At 39.2% G+C, this 16,685-nt stretch overlaps 3 protein-coding genes and 1 pseudogene across 3 annotated transcripts; 3 read left to right on the plus strand and 1 right to left on the minus strand.

Annotated features, from left to right (window-relative positions):
* The first annotated feature begins 1,586 nt into the window (after positions 1-1,586).
* LOC108849892 (protein NLP3-like) lies at positions 1,587-4,889 on the plus strand. Its single transcript, XM_056997795.1, has 4 exons — positions 1,587-2,232; positions 3,089-3,139; positions 3,212-3,938; positions 4,053-4,889. The coding sequence occupies exons 1-4, from the start codon at positions 1,762-1,764 to the stop codon at positions 4,736-4,738; spliced, it is 1,935 nt and encodes a 644-aa protein (XP_056853775.1). The 5' UTR covers positions 1,587-1,761; the 3' UTR covers positions 4,739-4,889.
* A 749-nt stretch (positions 4,890-5,638) lies between these two features.
* LOC108848508 (protein LAZ1) lies at positions 5,639-8,252 on the plus strand. The gene is made up of 9 exons (XM_018621897.2): positions 5,639-5,751; positions 5,882-6,114; positions 6,190-6,246; positions 6,343-6,451; positions 6,541-6,731; positions 6,809-6,897; positions 7,006-7,267; positions 7,380-7,631; positions 7,710-8,252. Exons 2-9 carry the CDS (start codon positions 5,938-5,940, stop codon positions 8,061-8,063), a joined length of 1,491 nt encoding a protein of 496 aa, XP_018477399.2. The 5' UTR covers positions 5,639-5,751; positions 5,882-5,937; the 3' UTR covers positions 8,064-8,252.
* A 2,063-nt stretch (positions 8,253-10,315) lies between these two features.
* On the plus strand, positions 10,316-12,977 carry LOC130503142 (protein ROOT HAIR SPECIFIC 17-like; annotated as a pseudogene).
* A 208-nt stretch (positions 12,978-13,185) lies between these two features.
* LOC130503143 (expansin-like A2) lies at positions 13,186-14,271 on the minus strand. Its single transcript, XM_056997794.1, has 3 exons — positions 14,098-14,271; positions 13,723-14,017; positions 13,186-13,636 (listed from the first exon to the last, which is right to left on the minus strand). Exons 1-3 carry the CDS (start codon positions 14,213-14,215, stop codon positions 13,255-13,257), a joined length of 795 nt encoding a protein of 264 aa, XP_056853774.1. The 5' UTR covers positions 14,216-14,271; the 3' UTR covers positions 13,186-13,254.
* Between the last annotated feature and the right edge of the window lie 2,414 nt (positions 14,272-16,685).

Consider the following 16,685-nt stretch of genomic DNA (forward strand, 5'->3'; position numbering starts at 1 on the left):
TGGGATAGCTCACCAGATGTACACAAGATAGCATGGGTGTCTTGGAGTACAATGGCACAACCGAAAAGCAGGGGAGGACTTGGCTTCAAGAATTTTGAAGAATATAATGATTCCCTGCTGGCCAAACTAGGATGGAGAATCCTGCATAACCCGGAGTCTCTGCTAACAAAAGTCCTAAAAGGAAAGTACTTTCCAGACTGCACCTTCTTGGAAAGTAGTGGAAAATCGGGCGCTTCTCATGGATGGACTAGTATATTGGCAGGAAAGGAGGTCCTAAAAAAGGGTTTGGGCTTCCTAATTGGAAATGGTGAAAGTGTAAAGGTCTGGTCGGATCCCTGGCTCTCTCACTGTGCACCAGAAGCGCCAATAGGGCCTCCAACCTTTGCATCTCAAGACTTGCTTGTGGCAGACCTCTTAACACAGCAGAACGAATGGGATCTGGAGAAAATTCGCTTGCTCTTACCTCACTATGAGGAAAAAATCCGACTACTCATCCCTAGCTCCTTGAAGCAAGAGGATAAACTAGTCTGGTTACCTGATCCTTCAGGACAATACTCTGCAAAATCAGGATATAAATTGATCAGGGAAGAGACACTAGGCGCCATTCAAATACATTTTGAATGGAAGAAACTAGTATGGAATCTTCAGGTGCCACCAAAGATCCAACACTTCATCTGGAGAGCTCTACAAAATGCAATTCCGGTGGGATCTTTACTTGCTATAAGGGGAATACAGTCAGCACTTAATTGCAAAAGATGTGGAGAGTTGGAAACTATCAGCCATCTTTTCATCTCATGTCCTTTTGCAATTCAGTTATGGTCTAAAGCTCCTCTTACCAATCAAATAGGTGAACCGGAACCTGCAGTAAACTTCCCTGGTTGGTACTCTGCTCAGGCCTTGAGAACAACTCTTCCTCCTCTAGGAATTACAACCTCACCACTGGTCCCCTGGCTCTTGTGGAACCTTTGGATAGCTAGAAATAAATTGGTTTTTGAAGGCAAACTATTTCAGGTAGAAGATATCATCTCAAAGGCATGTGCAGATGCTAGAGCTTGGGAGAATGCGATCCTAGGAAAGAAGAAGGTGCAGAAGAGAGCTAGCGCAGCAAGAGCAACAATCCTGCATCCTCTATCTTGCTGGATTGATGGTGCTTGGCAGGAAACTACACGAGCAGGAGGCATGGGGTGGATCATAAAAAACGAAGAAGGCGCAGTCCTCTGTCGAGGATCATCAAACAGAAGCCATGTGGGCTCAGCACTTATTGCAGAAGCTTTAGCCATGAGAGATGCCCTCAAGCAAGCAAAGGAGTTAAATCTTCAAAGTCTCCATATTTTCTCGGACTCTCAGGTCCTTATTTCTACCCTGTGTGAAGGGCGGGATTTGAATGAGATTGCAGGTCTCCTTACTGATATAAGGAACCTTGCCACTTTCTTCTGTCCATTTTCTTACTCTTTTGTACCTCGCCTTGAAAATCTTCAGGCTGACTCTTTGGCTCGAGCAGGCCTTGCTCGGCTGATTGTGTAAGCAAGACTAGTATATTTAATGAAGTTTATGTTTGACAAAAAAAAAAAAGGGTGTGGGGGAGCTATTGGCGTCTGATATTGAACAAGAAAAGAGCCTATATCAAACAAAATACCACATGTTTGCATCATCCCTTTTACCCGATCCTCTCGTTAACTAATTACTTTTCTCTATTTGTCGCAGTTTGGTTCATCACATTAACCTCTTAGTTATTTCTCTTTTGTCTGTAAATATCCGGGCATGCTCATGCAAATGGAAGAAATTATCAACTCAGGCATGGTGGATTTCCCTGAAAACTTTATGGACCAACAACTCTTGTGGGAGGAGGAGGTATCAGTATGGTCATCATTAGGGTTGAAGGAGAGAGTTACTTGCGCCATGGGGCAGCTGCAAGAGGTGATGGGAGGAGAGAAGGAGTTGCTGGTTCAGCCGTGGGTTCCTGTGGAGAGAGAGAGGAGAAGAGTGGTAAGCACGGAAAAACAGCCTTTTTCGCTAAACCTCTTCTCCCAGAGCCAGAGCTTGGCCCTCTACCGAGACATCTCAGCAGACTACAGCTTTGCAGCAGAGGTTGGGTCTGACGAGCTGGTGGGACTCCCAGGGCCTGTGTTCCTGAATAGGATTCCTGAGTGGACCCCAGATGTTCGCTTATTCAGGAATGAGGAGTACCAGGTTCGAGCTTCTTTCGCTCTTCCACTCTGCCATGCTCTTCAGGTAGTATGGATCAATGGAAGAATTTAAAAACCAATAATGATGTTTAAATGATGCTATTGATACTTATAAAAATTGGAACATAAAATGATGGAATATTAATTAGTGGAGGTTAAAATAAACTGATGAAAACCAGTCAGTCTGATTGATACGTATTTATATATCAAAAAACACATATACATGTAGTTATTTTTTTTTTCCATCAAGATGGATTCATTATATATAAAAGGCAATAAAGCCAAAACCTCCTTACAAAAAGGGAGCTTCCTGCAACTACCCAGATCAGCCCACCCAAAAAACAGAGCAAGAGAGAATTACAAAACAGAGCACTATAAAACAGAGGCCTTCACACTTCTGTCCTAAACTCATTTCACCGTTTCATTGTTATCTCAGCTCTTCCCCAACGATCTTCAACTAAGACCACAATCAGAGACCTAGACTTTCATTCACAAAGAATTCAAACAACCAAGATGGATGCCCTCTAGCGACATAAGAATTTATCAGTCCATACTTGTTGACATTTTGAGCAATGAGTGACGACCCTTTATTGGCTTCTCTCGTCACCACCTTTAGTTTCCAGTTTGTGATCCCTTCCAGCTTCTTTTCCATATACATGTAGTTATAACTTGGCAATATTCTCTTTTTTTTTTTATAAGTAACTTGGCAATATTCTTGTCACTGCACTGTTGGAACACTGCTCAGCATTGACTCGCTCCCAATGTCTTAAATGCATTAATATTATTTGTTATGTTGACGTAAGCAACCTTTGAAGAGCTTCAATGGTTAACATTCGTTTGCTTTTTAAATATATAAACACACTTCAATTTACTCACACAATCACATAATTAATTCTTGGCAGGCCTTTGATCTCCGGAGTTCAGAAACCTCCATCGTCCCAACCTCTCTCAAGGTCTGTCTCTTAAAAAAGTTTACGTTTCTTACTTAGCACTCTCTTTAATTGATGTCCTTTCCACTTGCACAGCCCCACACCGACGACCTTCACCGAGAGGTGGCCTCGATTCTCAAAGGCATCTGCATCTCATATGGACTACCCCTAGCTATTACGTGGGGACACCAACAAGGCTCGTGCCTTTCAGCTATAGTCTCTGCTTGTTACGCCTCTGACCAGAAGAGCCGCAGCTTCCTGTCCGCCTGCTCAGAGCACCATCTTCTTGCCAAGGAAGGAATCGCTGGAACTGCCTTTGCCACCAAGAAACAGTATTTCGCAAAAGATGTGGCCATCCTCAGCTACAGCTACCCACTCTCCCACTACGCCAAGATGTTCGACCTCCACGCTGCTCTTGCCATCCCTCTCCTGACCAGATGCAGCCGCCGCACCGTCCAATTTGTTCTCGAGTTCTTCTTCCCCAGAGACAGTCTTATTAATCAGAGGCTGATCCTTGATTCCCTAGCCTCCCAACTCATACTACGCTTCCAGAGATCACCTAATCTGATGGTAGACGACCAGCTCGCAGAAGAATTCACGGACACACACACGGCCCTGACAATAGAGGAGTCACCGTGCATGTCCCACAAGGGTAAGGGAAAACATGTGTCTGTCTCTTGGAGTGGGGAAGTGAGGGAACCTTCTTTGTCTTTTTCTTTGGGAAGCAGAAAGCGGAAAACAAGGGGTGAAAAGGATATCACTTTGGATATTCTCAAACAACACTTTGCTGGCAGCCTCAAGGACGCTGCTAAAAACATTGGTGGTACGTATGCCTCATTCCTCTCTCTCTCTCTCTCTATATATATATATATATATATACATATGAAACGATGATGATGATGATGTTTTTAAATAGTATTTATTATTATTGGTTTAGTATGTCCGACGACCTTGAAGAGGATCTGCAGACAACACGGAATCGCAAGGTGGCCATCGAGGAAGATAAAGAAAGTGGGACATTCTCTACGGAAACTGAAGGTGGTGATGGACTCTGTTCAAGGAGTTCAAGGCTCTCACCATCTTGCCTCCTTCTACTCAAGCTTCCCTCAACTTCAGTCTTCTTCTTCTTTGCCTTTGCCTTTGCTTGATCCTACCAAAAGTGTCCACAACAAGTCACCGCACCCTTCCTCATCTTCATCATCAGGCTCAAGCACATGTTGCTCCTCCGAAGAGAAACAACTAGTGGGTGGCTGCTTCCACAAACCGTCTCAACTTCAACTTAGCAGCCTGAGGAAGGATGAGCAGAGGGCAGAACGTGTGACGTCATCCCTACCCCCATTGCCATCCGCAAAGGAGGATGGAATAAAAGTGAATGCTATGTTTGGTGAATCCAAGATGAGAATGAGCCTGAAACACCACTGGGGAATTGGAGACCTCAGAAGAGAGATCGCAAAGCGGTTTGGGATGGATGTGACAAGTAACTTCAGGCTCAAGTATATGGACGATGATGATGAATGGGTTCTGTTGACTGGCGACGCTGATCTTGAGGAGTGCATTCAAATCTACAAGTCCTCTCTTTATAAAGAGACCGCCGTCAGAATATCTGTCTCTTCCTTGCTTTGATTTTTTTGTTGTTGTTTTTTGCATATTCCGTTTGATCTTACACATGTATTAATTGGTTGTTGGCATCTTGTAAACTCCTGGCTCTGGTTGGCTAAGCCCTCTCTCTATATGTATTCTAGCTTTCTTTGAAGGCGCTAGATTATGATTTTGTGAGGAACATAGTCTTGATGAAGTAGTAGGTACATAATCATGACCTGAATGAAACCCCAACAAGAAGAATTTGATTAGATACTTTTTTACTAACTCTCTCAACAATGCATGGCTAGCCTAGAGATGATATTTGTCTTGGCCCTACCCTAGTCCATGGTAACTTACTTTTTAGAGGTAAGCACATGCATGCAAAAGATTAATTGCCGATTATAACCAAAGCCAAAAAGTACATTTGGTTTGGAGCAGTGCCTGGCTCTAGGGCTGTGCGAGAGGTGCAAATGCACTAGGTCCTACATTTTTTATTTAGTTTTCTTTACCAATTTAGAGATAAACTAAGGTCCTGTTTATAAATCCATTAATGAAAAAAAAATATGGCACAAGGTCCATTTTTGTTCTAAATTGGAGGGGTCCTTCCTTAAGCAAAAATATCTCACAACAAGTTTAGTGAGAGGGATCCATCCCCCAAGAACATTAATCACAATCATGTTGGTCTTTAAGCAAACCAATTAGACTAACCAATTAGCCATGAGGTGTTAATTTGTCTCCTCCTCTTGTCTGGAGGAAAGAGCAAAACAAAACATGAAAGAGTTGAGTTGAGCTTCTTATTTGATGTCAAAAAAAAAAAAGAGTTGAGTTGAGTTGCAAAAAGAAAAAAAGACAAAAAAACAGAAATGGATGGGTTGAGAGTATCGTATCAGTATTGCTTGCCGTTTTAGTATATTTAAAGGGTAGCAATGCGTGCCGTTTTTGACCATGTCGTCCAAAATACCTCCTTTTGTCTTCTCTCATCGTCATCGTCATCGTCATCATCATCCCCGAGCTCTGATCAATTCCTTCGCTTGTTGATTGCCTTTCGCCATTAGGTGGGTGTAGTCTCGCTTTTCTCCGATCATTTGATCAAATTACAGGGCGGGGATCTATTCAGCTCAATTCAATTCGATTGGATTCGATTCTAATATGGTTTTATCTTTTTTTTTGTTTGGGTGTAAAAAGGTAGGATTAAGGACTTTTACATTAAAAAAGCTCGCATCTTGCTTCCATCCATCCATATGGTATGGGTGGGAGTTGAAGGCTTGGTGATGGAGATATCATCAGCAACAACAAGGCTCCTTTCTTACTCGGCTCCCGCTTGGGCAAGCTTGATGGCTGGTGCTTTTTTGATCCTCACCCTCTCCCTTTCCATGTATCTTGTCTTCGATCACCTCTCTACTTACAAGAACCCTGAGGTTTTGACACTTCTTCTCTTTCCTTTTTTTTGTTATATCATCTTTTCTTTTCATTTGTTTTTTGTTTGTTTTCAGGAGCAAATGTTTTTGATCGGAGTCATCCTCATGGTCCCTTTCTATTCTATTGAGTCTGTGAGTCAGATATGTCTTTTTACATTTTTTTTTATGTCTTCTTACTTAAGCTAAGCTAAAGCTAATCTAATCTAATCTAAAACGATTCAACAACAGTTTGCATCACTTGTGAACCCATCCATCAGCGTTGATTGTGGCATTCTACGTGACTGCTATGAATCCTTTGCCATGTACTGTTTTGGTCGCTACCTTGTTGCCTGCTTAGGTATTATTACTCTCACTCCCCCCTTTCCTTTCTTCTTTTATCCTTTTTTTTTTGTCATTCCAAACTTCTCTTTTTTTTTCTTTTACCAGGTGGGGAAGATAGGACCATTGAGTTTATGCAACGACAAGGCCGCAAGAGCTTTAAGACTCCCCTCTTACTAGATCATCACAATGATGATAAGGGAAGTATTAAACATCCTTTTCCTATGAATCTTTTCTTAAAACCCTGGAGGCTCAGTCACTGGTTCTATCAAGTTGTTAAGTTTGGTATTGTTCAATATGTATGTATGTTTCCCCCATCCTCCTACATGTCTTGTCTCTTTGAGGTCCAACTAAATACTATTCCTTTCTTTGGCAGATGATTATAAAGTCTCTCACTGCTCTCACTGCCCTCATTCTTGAAGCCTTCGGTGTGTACTGTGAAGGAGAGTTTAAATGGAGTTGTGGGTACGTCCATGCCTTTTTTTCTTTTTTCTGATAACCACATTGCTATAACAATGAAGAAACAAAACAAAAAAAATAATGTTTCCGTTTTGCCTGTGATTTCTTCTGTAGGTACCCTTACTTGGCAGTTGTTCTAAATTTTAGTCAGTCATGGGCATTATACTGTCTGGTTCAGTTCTATGGTGCAACAAAAGATGAGCTTTCCCACATAAATCCACTTGCCAAGTTTCTAACCTTCAAGTCCATCGTGTTTATGACTTGGTGGCAAGGTGTTGCCATTGCTCTTCTCTCTTCCCTCGGTTTGTTCAAAAGTTCCATTGCACATAGCTTGCAGCTCAAGACTAGTGTTCAAGATTTCATCATTTGCATTGAGGTACCACCTACATCTCCTTCTTGTACCAACATTCCTGCAAATAAATATCATTTGTGCTCAAACAAATTCCACTCTGTTTTTCTATCTCAAAGTCTGTGTTGGTCTAACGCAGATGGGTATTGCTTCGGTTGTTCACCTGTATGTATTCCCAGCAAAACCTTACGGTCTACTGGGAGATCGCTTTACTGGATCTGTTTCAGTTCTCGGGGACTATGCATCCGTGGACTGCCCTATTGATCCCGATGAGATTAGGGACAGTGAGAGACGAACAAAAGTCCGTCTTCCACATCCTAACGTTGATATCAGAAGTGGTATGACCATCAAAGAAAGCATGAGAGATGTTTTCGTTGGTGGTGGTGAATACGTGAGTTTTCCTCATTTCTTTCACATGCAAATAAAAAATGATGAAGAGCTTAGGCTATATCTATATGTTATGTTGTAGATTGTTAAAGACGTGAGGTTCACAGTGACTCAAGCAGTCGAGCCTATGGAGAAGAGCATCACAAAGTTTAATGAGAAACTGCACAAGATCTCTCAGAACATAAAGAAACACGACAAGGACAAGAGAAGAGTTAAGGATGACTCTTGCATGTCATCATCATCTAGTCGGCGAGTGATTCGCGGGATCGATGATCCGCTTTTAAATGGGAGTTTTAGTGACAGCGGAGTTACTAGGACCAAAAAGCACCGCCGCAAATCAGGTTACACCAGCGCCGAAAGCGGGGGAGAGAGCAGTAGTGATCAAGCTTATAGTGGATTTGAAGTCAGGGGCCGTAGATGGATCACAAAAGATTAACATTCATTCAAGGAGAGAGACCATTCTACATTAAAGCTCAGGTGTTTTGCAGATCACCAAGAAGCCGTTAAATATTTAATATATATTTTTATGTACAGAGTTGAAGATACATAACATGAGGCATGATTTCTTATTCCAAACAGAAGAATAAACCTTCATAACTTAACAAAATCATCAAATAGCAAACCACACTACCATAGAGTGAATCAATCCGGTTCCGGACCGGCTTGTCAATGTGCTTGACAATTTGAGTTGCACTTTGTGGAATTTCGCCATATCTCCTATTGTTCATCTCTCTCCATATATAACAGCTTGAAAAGTATATTAAGTAAGAAATAATATTGTGTTATCTCTTGTCTTGTCCATCACCAAATCAAGTAGCTCAGTTCAGATAGTTGTGTATCTCACAGCAACCAGCTTCCCGGTTAACTTCTGTCATATCTCTTCTTGATAAAAGTATCAAAAGAATAAGTGAGCTCTCTTCTTCATTGTGCCATTGCAAAGCACACATGTCGCATCTGCTTACGGGTTCCATCTCAAGACTCGCTCCCATGTGGCTAGTCTATCTCGGATGGCAAGCCAAGCTATCACAAAGAATTTTGGGGTCGCAGCCAAGAACCAAATTCCCTGATACCAAACAGCTGAGAACTATAAGACTAGATACTTTCAAAATTCGCCACGTCTGGCTAGTGCTGAAACTTTGGTTAAAATTGTTTCTAATTCCTTTCCACAATTGAATATCCTCGTTGTGTCCCAACCCTTGGTTCTCAATTTCAGAATTTCCTTTTCATACTGATTCACAGCTGTCTCCACAGTGGCATTGATTTCTATAACAAAATATATCTACATAATATATCAAAAACGTATTACTAATTAAACAATAGTGATTTATGTATGTTGTTTTGATTAGTTAGCCAAATAAATAAGCTAATATATATAAGTATAAATTTATAATCGATCTTGTAACAATTTGTTAGTTTGGAATTAGTGATCTCACGTTCCAATCATATTGGACCTTATCTTTATTATTTGTTAACTATATTAACAATCTGAATGTTTTTTTGTTCATCTTTCCACTTTAGAGAACTTCTTTCATGGTTTGCAGTTTTTTTTTTGAAAAGCCTCCTAGTGTCTTAATAAATTGAAGTTAATCTATTTTGAAATCCATATTTAAATATCCATCAGAACGTTTTTTCTGAATAAAAAATGAAAAATATAATGAAATAAATCGGTAGTAAAACTGTTTCAAAACTAAATCCAGTTGCTTGTGGATAAAAGATTATAGACAGATTGAATATTTTATAAAACATTTCATAGTTCTAATATGGTTGCCATGAAAGATTGAACTGATGGTAAGGTGTCAAAATCATTTAAACCAGAAAATATGATAAATATGATTAAATTAAATTGAAAATAATTTATGGATATGATTAAGTTATAGAACCATTAATAGAAGATATATTAACAGTAATTTATTTGGATGGTCTCAAATTGAATGATATACTTATTGTTTTTAAGAGTTCTAGGTATACTAATTAAATAGTGAGTGACATTTTTTGTACATATCATTGAGAAATAAATTATTTCTAAATAATATTCATGTTTTAATAAGATAAAAATTATTAGTGAATTAATCTAATAAAATATTTTTATAAGATGATTTTTTTAATCAATCTATTTAAATAGAATAGACTATCTATTCATCAAAACAAACACACTTAAAATCATTTTCCGATGGTTTCTGTTTTGGCGACTTTCCATTGCGTGAGTCTCTCCTCATGCATGCAGGTACAATTCCATTGCTTTTTATTATTGTTACTATAGACAATAACTTGATTTTATTCAAATGCTGTTATATTCCATCCACAATGAATTCTTCTTTTCGGTTTTTATTTAATCATTACATGCCTATTTAATCATTACATGCCTGCACGTAAACACAGTTTTCTAATATTATATTTTCTGTATTTAACTTATAAATTTTGAACTAGTTGGCTTTTAAAAACAAAAGAAAAATTTAGAAGATAAGTCTAATTTTGGAATAGAAAAAAGTAAGACAATTTCAACTGGAATAGATTAGGAGATAAGAATGTAATGAGATCATCAAACAGCTAACTAATTAAAAAAAAGTAATGATACAACTTACAGACAGAACAAAGCGGGAGATTCGGTAAGTTGCTAAAACACATACGAATAAAGAGTTAAAAAAAAATATTGAGTGTTTATTTGTTGGAGATTAGTTTGGAGTTAGTCTCATAGTTTCTCGGCAACCAACTTTTGCTCTGCCTTAGCAACGTCATTTCTGTAGAAAAAAATGACCTCTTGTTCATCCTCGGCCTCCTCATTTTGCACACTCTCCTTTCCATTTCTCTTGTTTTCTTCTTATTCTTTGTAGCCTCCCTCCCTCCCTCTCTCTCTCTTTCTCCTTCTCCTGTGTCTTACACAATTAATGGCGTCTTTAAATTTGAAGATGAAGAAAAGGGAGAATTATGGCACCGAACCTGACAAGAAAAAACTGGCTATGGCCGGAATCCGACACCAGTTACTGCTACTCCTTCGCCGCCGTCACCGTTTATTCCCTCTGGTCTCTGCCTTCTCCGGCTGTCTCCTCCTCCTCCTCCTCTTCTCCTTTTCCTTCCCTCCTGTGATCCATCGCTCACCACCAGGCGTACGTTTACATTCATTCATTTCAACAACTTAATATGAAAATCCATCTTCAGAAATTTCATTTCTCTGTTTTGTTTTCAGAGGAAGAATCAAATTGCCGTGGAACCCAAGCTTCTCGTACCCGTACGTTAAAAGCTCTTAGCATTGATACATTACCGAATACCTTCTCTTTTTTTTTTAACTAAACACATGATATCATTATTTTGGTAATCTCAGGAAAATGGAGGAAGATCGGATCGGCACTTATGGAGCTCGAAATTGTCCAACTCCTACTATGGCTGCAGCAATGCCAGTGACACCTTTCAAGGTATGTTAGGCACCCTTAAAAAAAATTCCTCTGTTTAATCAGCTGATGCTTATTGGAATGGGTGGCAGTTTTGGATAAGACGAGTCAAACAGATCGATATCTACTGATCGCTACGAGCGGAGGGTTAAACCAACAGCGAACAGGGGTGAGTTTCACATATTATATTATATACTACCTGCTTGGAGAGCCGATTTGTTTCTCTGACTTTCTTTTTTTTTGGGTGGTGGGGGGATCTAACTCAGATAATAGACGCTGTGGTTGCGGCTTACATCCTAAATGCCACTCTTGTGATCCCTAAACTGGACCAAAATTCATACTGGAAGGACACCAGGTCCTCCTCTCTCTCTCTCTCTCTCTCTCTCTATATATATATATATATATATTATTCTCCTGCATTTGAAGGAGATTGAATTTCTTGCTTTTTTCTAACACATAACTTCTTTTGGTGCAGCAACTTCGAAGAAATATTTGACGTTGATTGGTTCATTACGCATCTCTCCAAAGATGTCAAGATCATCAAGGAGCTTCCTAAAGGAGAAGAGTCAAGACTCATTGGCCTACAGTCCATTCGTGTTCCCAGGAAGTGCACACCCTCTTGCTACCTGCAGCGTGTTTTGCCCCTTCTTAAGAAGAAGCATGTCAGTCAGTTTTCTACTCCAAAAGTTGGCCCTCTTTGATATTATTATGAGTATGCTCATGATCAACTCTGATATTGCAGGTTGTACAACTCTCTAAATTCGATTACAGGCTGGCCAACCAGCTGGATTCAGAGCTACAGAAGCTGAGGTGTAGAGTGAACTACCATGCGGTGAGATATACGGAGACTATCAACAAGATGGGCCAAACTCTGGTTGACCGGATGAGAACCAAATCCAAACACTTTGTTGCCCTTCATCTCAGGTACCACAAATAAAGAACTCTTTTAAAAAAAAGAAAAAAAAAATGAATATAGCTAATCAGATGCGGCATGTTTGTTCTAGGTTCGAACCTGATATGCTGGCCTTCTCCGGATGCTATTATGGGGGAGGTCAGAAAGAGAGACTTGAACTCGGAGCTATGAGAAGAAGGTGGAAAACTTTACACGTGAGGATGAGTTGCTTTCCATATGTATAATAACTCTTTCATCAATTCAACACTAAATTAATTTGCAATGTAATGTGTAGGCGGCAAACCCTGACAAGGTACGGGAGCACGGGAGATGTCCCCTGACTCCAGAGGAGATCGGTCTGATGCTCAGGGGCTTAGGCTTTGGTAGAGAAGTTCACTTGTACGTTGCATCAGGCGAGGTATACGGAGGGGATGCTACACTAGCACCATTAAGAGCTCTGTTTCCAAATATCCATACAAAAGAGACATTGACTTCTAAGAAAGAGCTAGCTCCGTTTGCACGCTTCTCATCACGCATGGCTGCTCTTGACTTCATCGTGTGTGATGAGAGCGACGCATTTGTCACCAACAACAACGGCAACATGGCTAGAATCTTAGCCGGAAGAAGGTATGCATGCATACTTGACATCACTTTTTACACACTCTCTTGTTTTATAATTTTCACAAAAAATATATATATATATATGAGCAGAAGATACATGGGACATAAAGTAACCATCCGTCCAAACGCCAAGAAACTCCATAAAATCTTCACAAACAGACACAACATGACATGGGATGAATTCTCAACCAAGGTCCGGAAATACCAAACAGGGTTCATGGGGGAGCCAGATGAAATGAAAGCAGAGAAGGAGAGTTCCATGAGAACCCGACCTCCTGCATTTGTCAAAAGAAGAAGAAGAAGGACAATGAAAAACTAAAAGAGGACGAGCAAGACTCATGGCCATGGGAGTACTCAGACATTGGCAATGTCCCCATGGCCACTAGAAGCGAGTTTGAATCATCAACCAGAAGTTGACCATGATGAGATCTTCTGACTAATCTTTTCTCCCTTTCTTTTTTTCTTTTGTGCTCTTTATGCAAAGAAACAAACATTCTTTTCCAAAACACAAAAATGTAATGTCATTTGAAGGGTTACAAGTAGAAAGAAAGGTGGTCCTGTGTACATATATATATAGACCTCTTTTGTACATACATGTATATGTATATCCATCTTTTAATCTTTCTTTAGTTCTCTTTTGTTTTAATAATTAACATTGATTGCAGTTAAAATCAAATAATAGTGAATAGCTGATTACACATGAGGCTATGTAAAAAAAAAAAAAAAAATCAGTTCCAGATGTGATCGTCGCATGGATCACAACCTTCCTGAGCAATGTCGGTGATCTGAACGCCGGCGTCGTAGATCTTGCCAGCTTCCCAGTTGGCCGGAAGAACTCGCTGGGACCAGAGCATTTTGCCGTCGAAGCCAGCAGTCACCACGAATCTGAACTGAAGAGGTCCGGTTGGTACTTTGTCAGTGACCCAGACGGCTCCGTGGCTTCTGGTCATGTAACTCCAATGGGAAGAACCAACCTGAGCAATGTCGATGGCTACGACTTCGGTTTGGCCTCCTTGGTACAAGAGCTTTATCGCCAAGTAGTTTGGCTTCTTGCTTGATTCTTCAACTCTCACATTCATCATCTTCTTGTTTCCGTAGTCGCAAGGGACTCTGTTTTCAAAATATATTTGTTATTATATTACTACTAAAGCAAAAATTAATTTAAATGAAATAAAACTAAGGGTTTTGTTTGGAACCTCTGGTATTGAATGTCCACAACGCCTTGTCTAAGAAGATCTCTGTCGGCGCCAATAACCGGCTTAGCCATGGCCCTGAAGGCTCTGCTGCTGAGGATAAGATCTGTTTGGTTGCTCATGTTCAGGTCGGTGACCATCACCGTGGTTCCTCTGGTGCTGCAAAGAGAAGGGTTGTTGCATCTGACCTGGAAGCAAGCTCCGCAGCCGGCGCCGTCTTTGTATATTGAAGGCACGGCAGCGGCTATGTGACCGGCGAAGAAACTCGTAGCCATAGAACCATAGGAGCAAGCTCCCGCTAAAAAAAGAGTAGAAGAAAGACAGGGATGAGAAAATAATTATTTAACAATAAGAGAGAGTGAAGGGATGAGTGAATACAGGAGAGAGCAGAGGCAGAGGAGAAATAAGCAGCCTTAGAGCGTTGGAGACATCGGTCGCAGGCGTCAACGGAAGACGATAATAGTAAAACGACGAAGAAGAGAAAGCAGCTTCCCATTTTTGTTTGTGGTTTGCTTTAATACTAAAGAGAGAAAGATGCAACAAAACTTAGTAGTAATAATGAATGATAGATAGAGAAGTGAGACGGAGTTTGTGAATATATAGTGAAGAAGGGAGTGTGTGCCAGCTCAGCATCTCTATACACATCGGACAACGTCATGGTTCCATGCATATAGCCCTGGTCCACTAGGTTAGATGGAAGCAGCTGGCTGGCTAGCTAGTCTACTACCATTCTTCAGTCCACAACTCAAGAAAAAGGTACGCGTTTTGTGGAATTTACATTTGATGTTTTTTTGACAATGACATCTTTCATCTCCAAAGAGTTCAGAGTTATTTTGTTTTTTCTCTCTTATAAAAAAGAACCCCATTCCCCAGTGTGAAAATGAGTAGATGACCGACTTCTTTTGCACCACAGCTGTGTCCCTTCTCTTCCTCGGGCCTTGTACATGTCGGCTTCCTGATTTTTTTTTTGATTTTGTTAAAGAGAACACCAACCAAATCACTCTATATTATTCACTTATCTAATAATGGTATAAATTATCCTCTCTCTATACCATTTTGAATTTTAAAGTTTTCACACATATTAAAAAATACAAAGTTTTATATAATTTATTTTGGTAATACTAAACATAATATATCATACATAATTTTATATTAATTTATTAAAAATATATCTATAAATAGTATCAATTGAGATATTATAAACTAGAAATATTAAAATAATTATATACATATAGTAAGCATGAAGTATGTTATACATAATATGCTATTATGATAAGATTTAATTTGTTTTAAAGAAAAATGGAAGTAGTGACAAGATATTATTTTAAAACAAACTTGAAACAATTATTTGTTTAATCACTGCACATATGCCGTATTTTGATCGTAATGCCGCCATAACTGACTGTTACAATTTGAACGTATTTTTTATCGTTTACCACAAAATAGCATATAGTTCTTCATGTATTAGGGTTTGTTTGGAATTTGTTCTTATTTTTTTCTCTCCTTCCCTAATAAATGAATAAAATGTCGACCAAGAAAATGAATACAATATTAAAGATATCGTTAGTCGTTGGAAAGTAACCAAACCTTTTGCATAGAACTAGCGCTTAAGCAGGTATTTGAAAGCTAGCCAAAGTTTAGATGGTAGCAGATTATATATTTATATTATATATTTTAAAATATGTGTTTAATTATAAATTATTTTGATGATATAATATTATATAAAAAAGTCAAATCAAATTTTTTAGACAAAATTTAATGCCATTTAAAATTTGTAATCAATTACAAAATATTGTATCTTTTTATTAGTTGAACGAATTTTATTTAATGCTATTTTTGTATATTTTTTGTTCTCTTAAGTAAGTTTAAATCTTTCTTTTTTCCTTAATCAATTCTTTTGTTGTGGGCCTTGTGGCTGAAAGGTGATAAGCAACTGAGAGGTCAGTAAAAGAACTAAAAGAAAAAGATTGCGTTTACATTCATATGACAACTCACTAATGTCCACTAACAAATTAAGAAGTCTAGAACACGTAATAATTAGGCGTTGAGTATTTAGTATTATTACTAATCTCTCTTGATGTTCTGGTTATTCCTTTATAAGTTTGTTTGTCAAAATTTTGTAGAGAAAAAACAATGAAACCTTTGGTATTCAATAGATTGGTAATCAATAAACATACATGTGATAACAACTCTGTCACAGCAACGGCATTGATTACGACATGTGAAAATATCTTCACACTCTTCCCTCTGTATCTTCTTCTGTGTGTTCATTGTCGGTGTTATACACAGCATATAAGATAGAGATTTGTCTAGATTCTCTATCAACTAGCTGATTAATTATTTAAAGTAATGATGTTTCTTTCCTGCTGACACGTAGGATGCCATGTCACTAATTCAGTCGTCCAACATCTGACACGTGTCATCTTTAATGAAACGCAGCGTTCGTTTTTTTTTTGTTTCGTTCGGGCTTCGCTTGAGATTGGTGTCGCGCTCTGTTTTGAGGCGCAGTGACCACCTAACTATACGCGAAACCCTAATCCGTGTTCATCAACACGATTGTGTTCTTCGTTTCACTTCGATCTGGTGGAGCTGTGACGATCCGTTTCTGTAACGGAAGGCGTTGTGTTTCTACGTCTTTAATCACATTAGTTCGTAAACCCTGATGAGATTTTCAATCGCGTTGTTCCGTCGGCGAAGTCGGATATAATTGGTTAGTATCTCTCTTCTGCGAATCGATCGTTGCTACTCATCTCACTTATATTCGAATCTAAATACTCATCTCTCTTAATGTTTAAGCTAACTCCAGGTTTTTCGACTTGAATTGGGGTGGTGCTCATCCGTTGTCGAGGAGAAACCGTAATATTTCTGGGGAAGAAATGAAGGAGTTTGTCAACAACTAAAGATTATTTCTTTCTTGAGCGATGACTTCAATATCTCAAGAGAGGTTTGTCGTCAAGAAGAAACAT

The sequence above is a fragment of the Raphanus sativus genome, unplaced genomic scaffold (genome assembly GCF_000801105.2).
Source record: "Raphanus sativus cultivar WK10039 unplaced genomic scaffold, ASM80110v3 Scaffold0832, whole genome shotgun sequence".
Classification (NCBI taxonomy): domain Eukaryota; kingdom Viridiplantae; phylum Streptophyta; class Magnoliopsida; order Brassicales; family Brassicaceae; genus Raphanus; species Raphanus sativus.

Bases quoted from the DNA above. Each gene is read 5' to 3' on its own strand.
- LOC108849892 (XM_056997795.1), top strand. From the start codon at position 1,762: ATGCTCATGCAAATGGAAGAAATTATCAACTCAGGCATGGTGGATTTC. The intron at 2,233-3,088 runs GTAGTATGGATC...AATTCTTGGCAG, and splicing joins CACTCTGCCATGCTCTTCAG to GCCTTTGATCTCCGGAGTTC. The intron at 3,140-3,211 runs GTCTGTCTCTTA...CCACTTGCACAG, and splicing joins TCGTCCCAACCTCTCTCAAG to CCCCACACCGACGACCTTCA.
- LOC130503143 (XM_056997794.1), bottom strand. From the start codon at position 14,215: ATGGGAAGCTGCTTTCTCTTCTTCGTCGTTTTACTATTATCGTCTTCC. The intron at 14,018-14,097 runs GTATTCACTCAT...CTCTTTTTTTAG, and splicing joins CTCTGCCTCTGCTCTCTCCT to CGGGAGCTTGCTCCTATGGT. The intron at 13,637-13,722 runs GTTCCAAACAAA...TTTTGAAAACAG, and splicing joins GTGGACATTCAATACCAGAG to AGTCCCTTGCGACTACGGAA.
- LOC108848508 (XM_018621897.2), top strand. From the start codon at position 5,938: ATGGTATGGGTGGGAGTTGAAGGCTTGGTGATGGAGATATCATCAGCA. The intron at 6,732-6,808 runs GTATGTATGTTT...TTTCTTTGGCAG, and splicing joins AGTTTGGTATTGTTCAATAT to ATGATTATAAAGTCTCTCAC. The intron at 7,632-7,709 runs GTGAGTTTTCCT...GTTATGTTGTAG, and splicing joins TCGTTGGTGGTGGTGAATAC to ATTGTTAAAGACGTGAGGTT.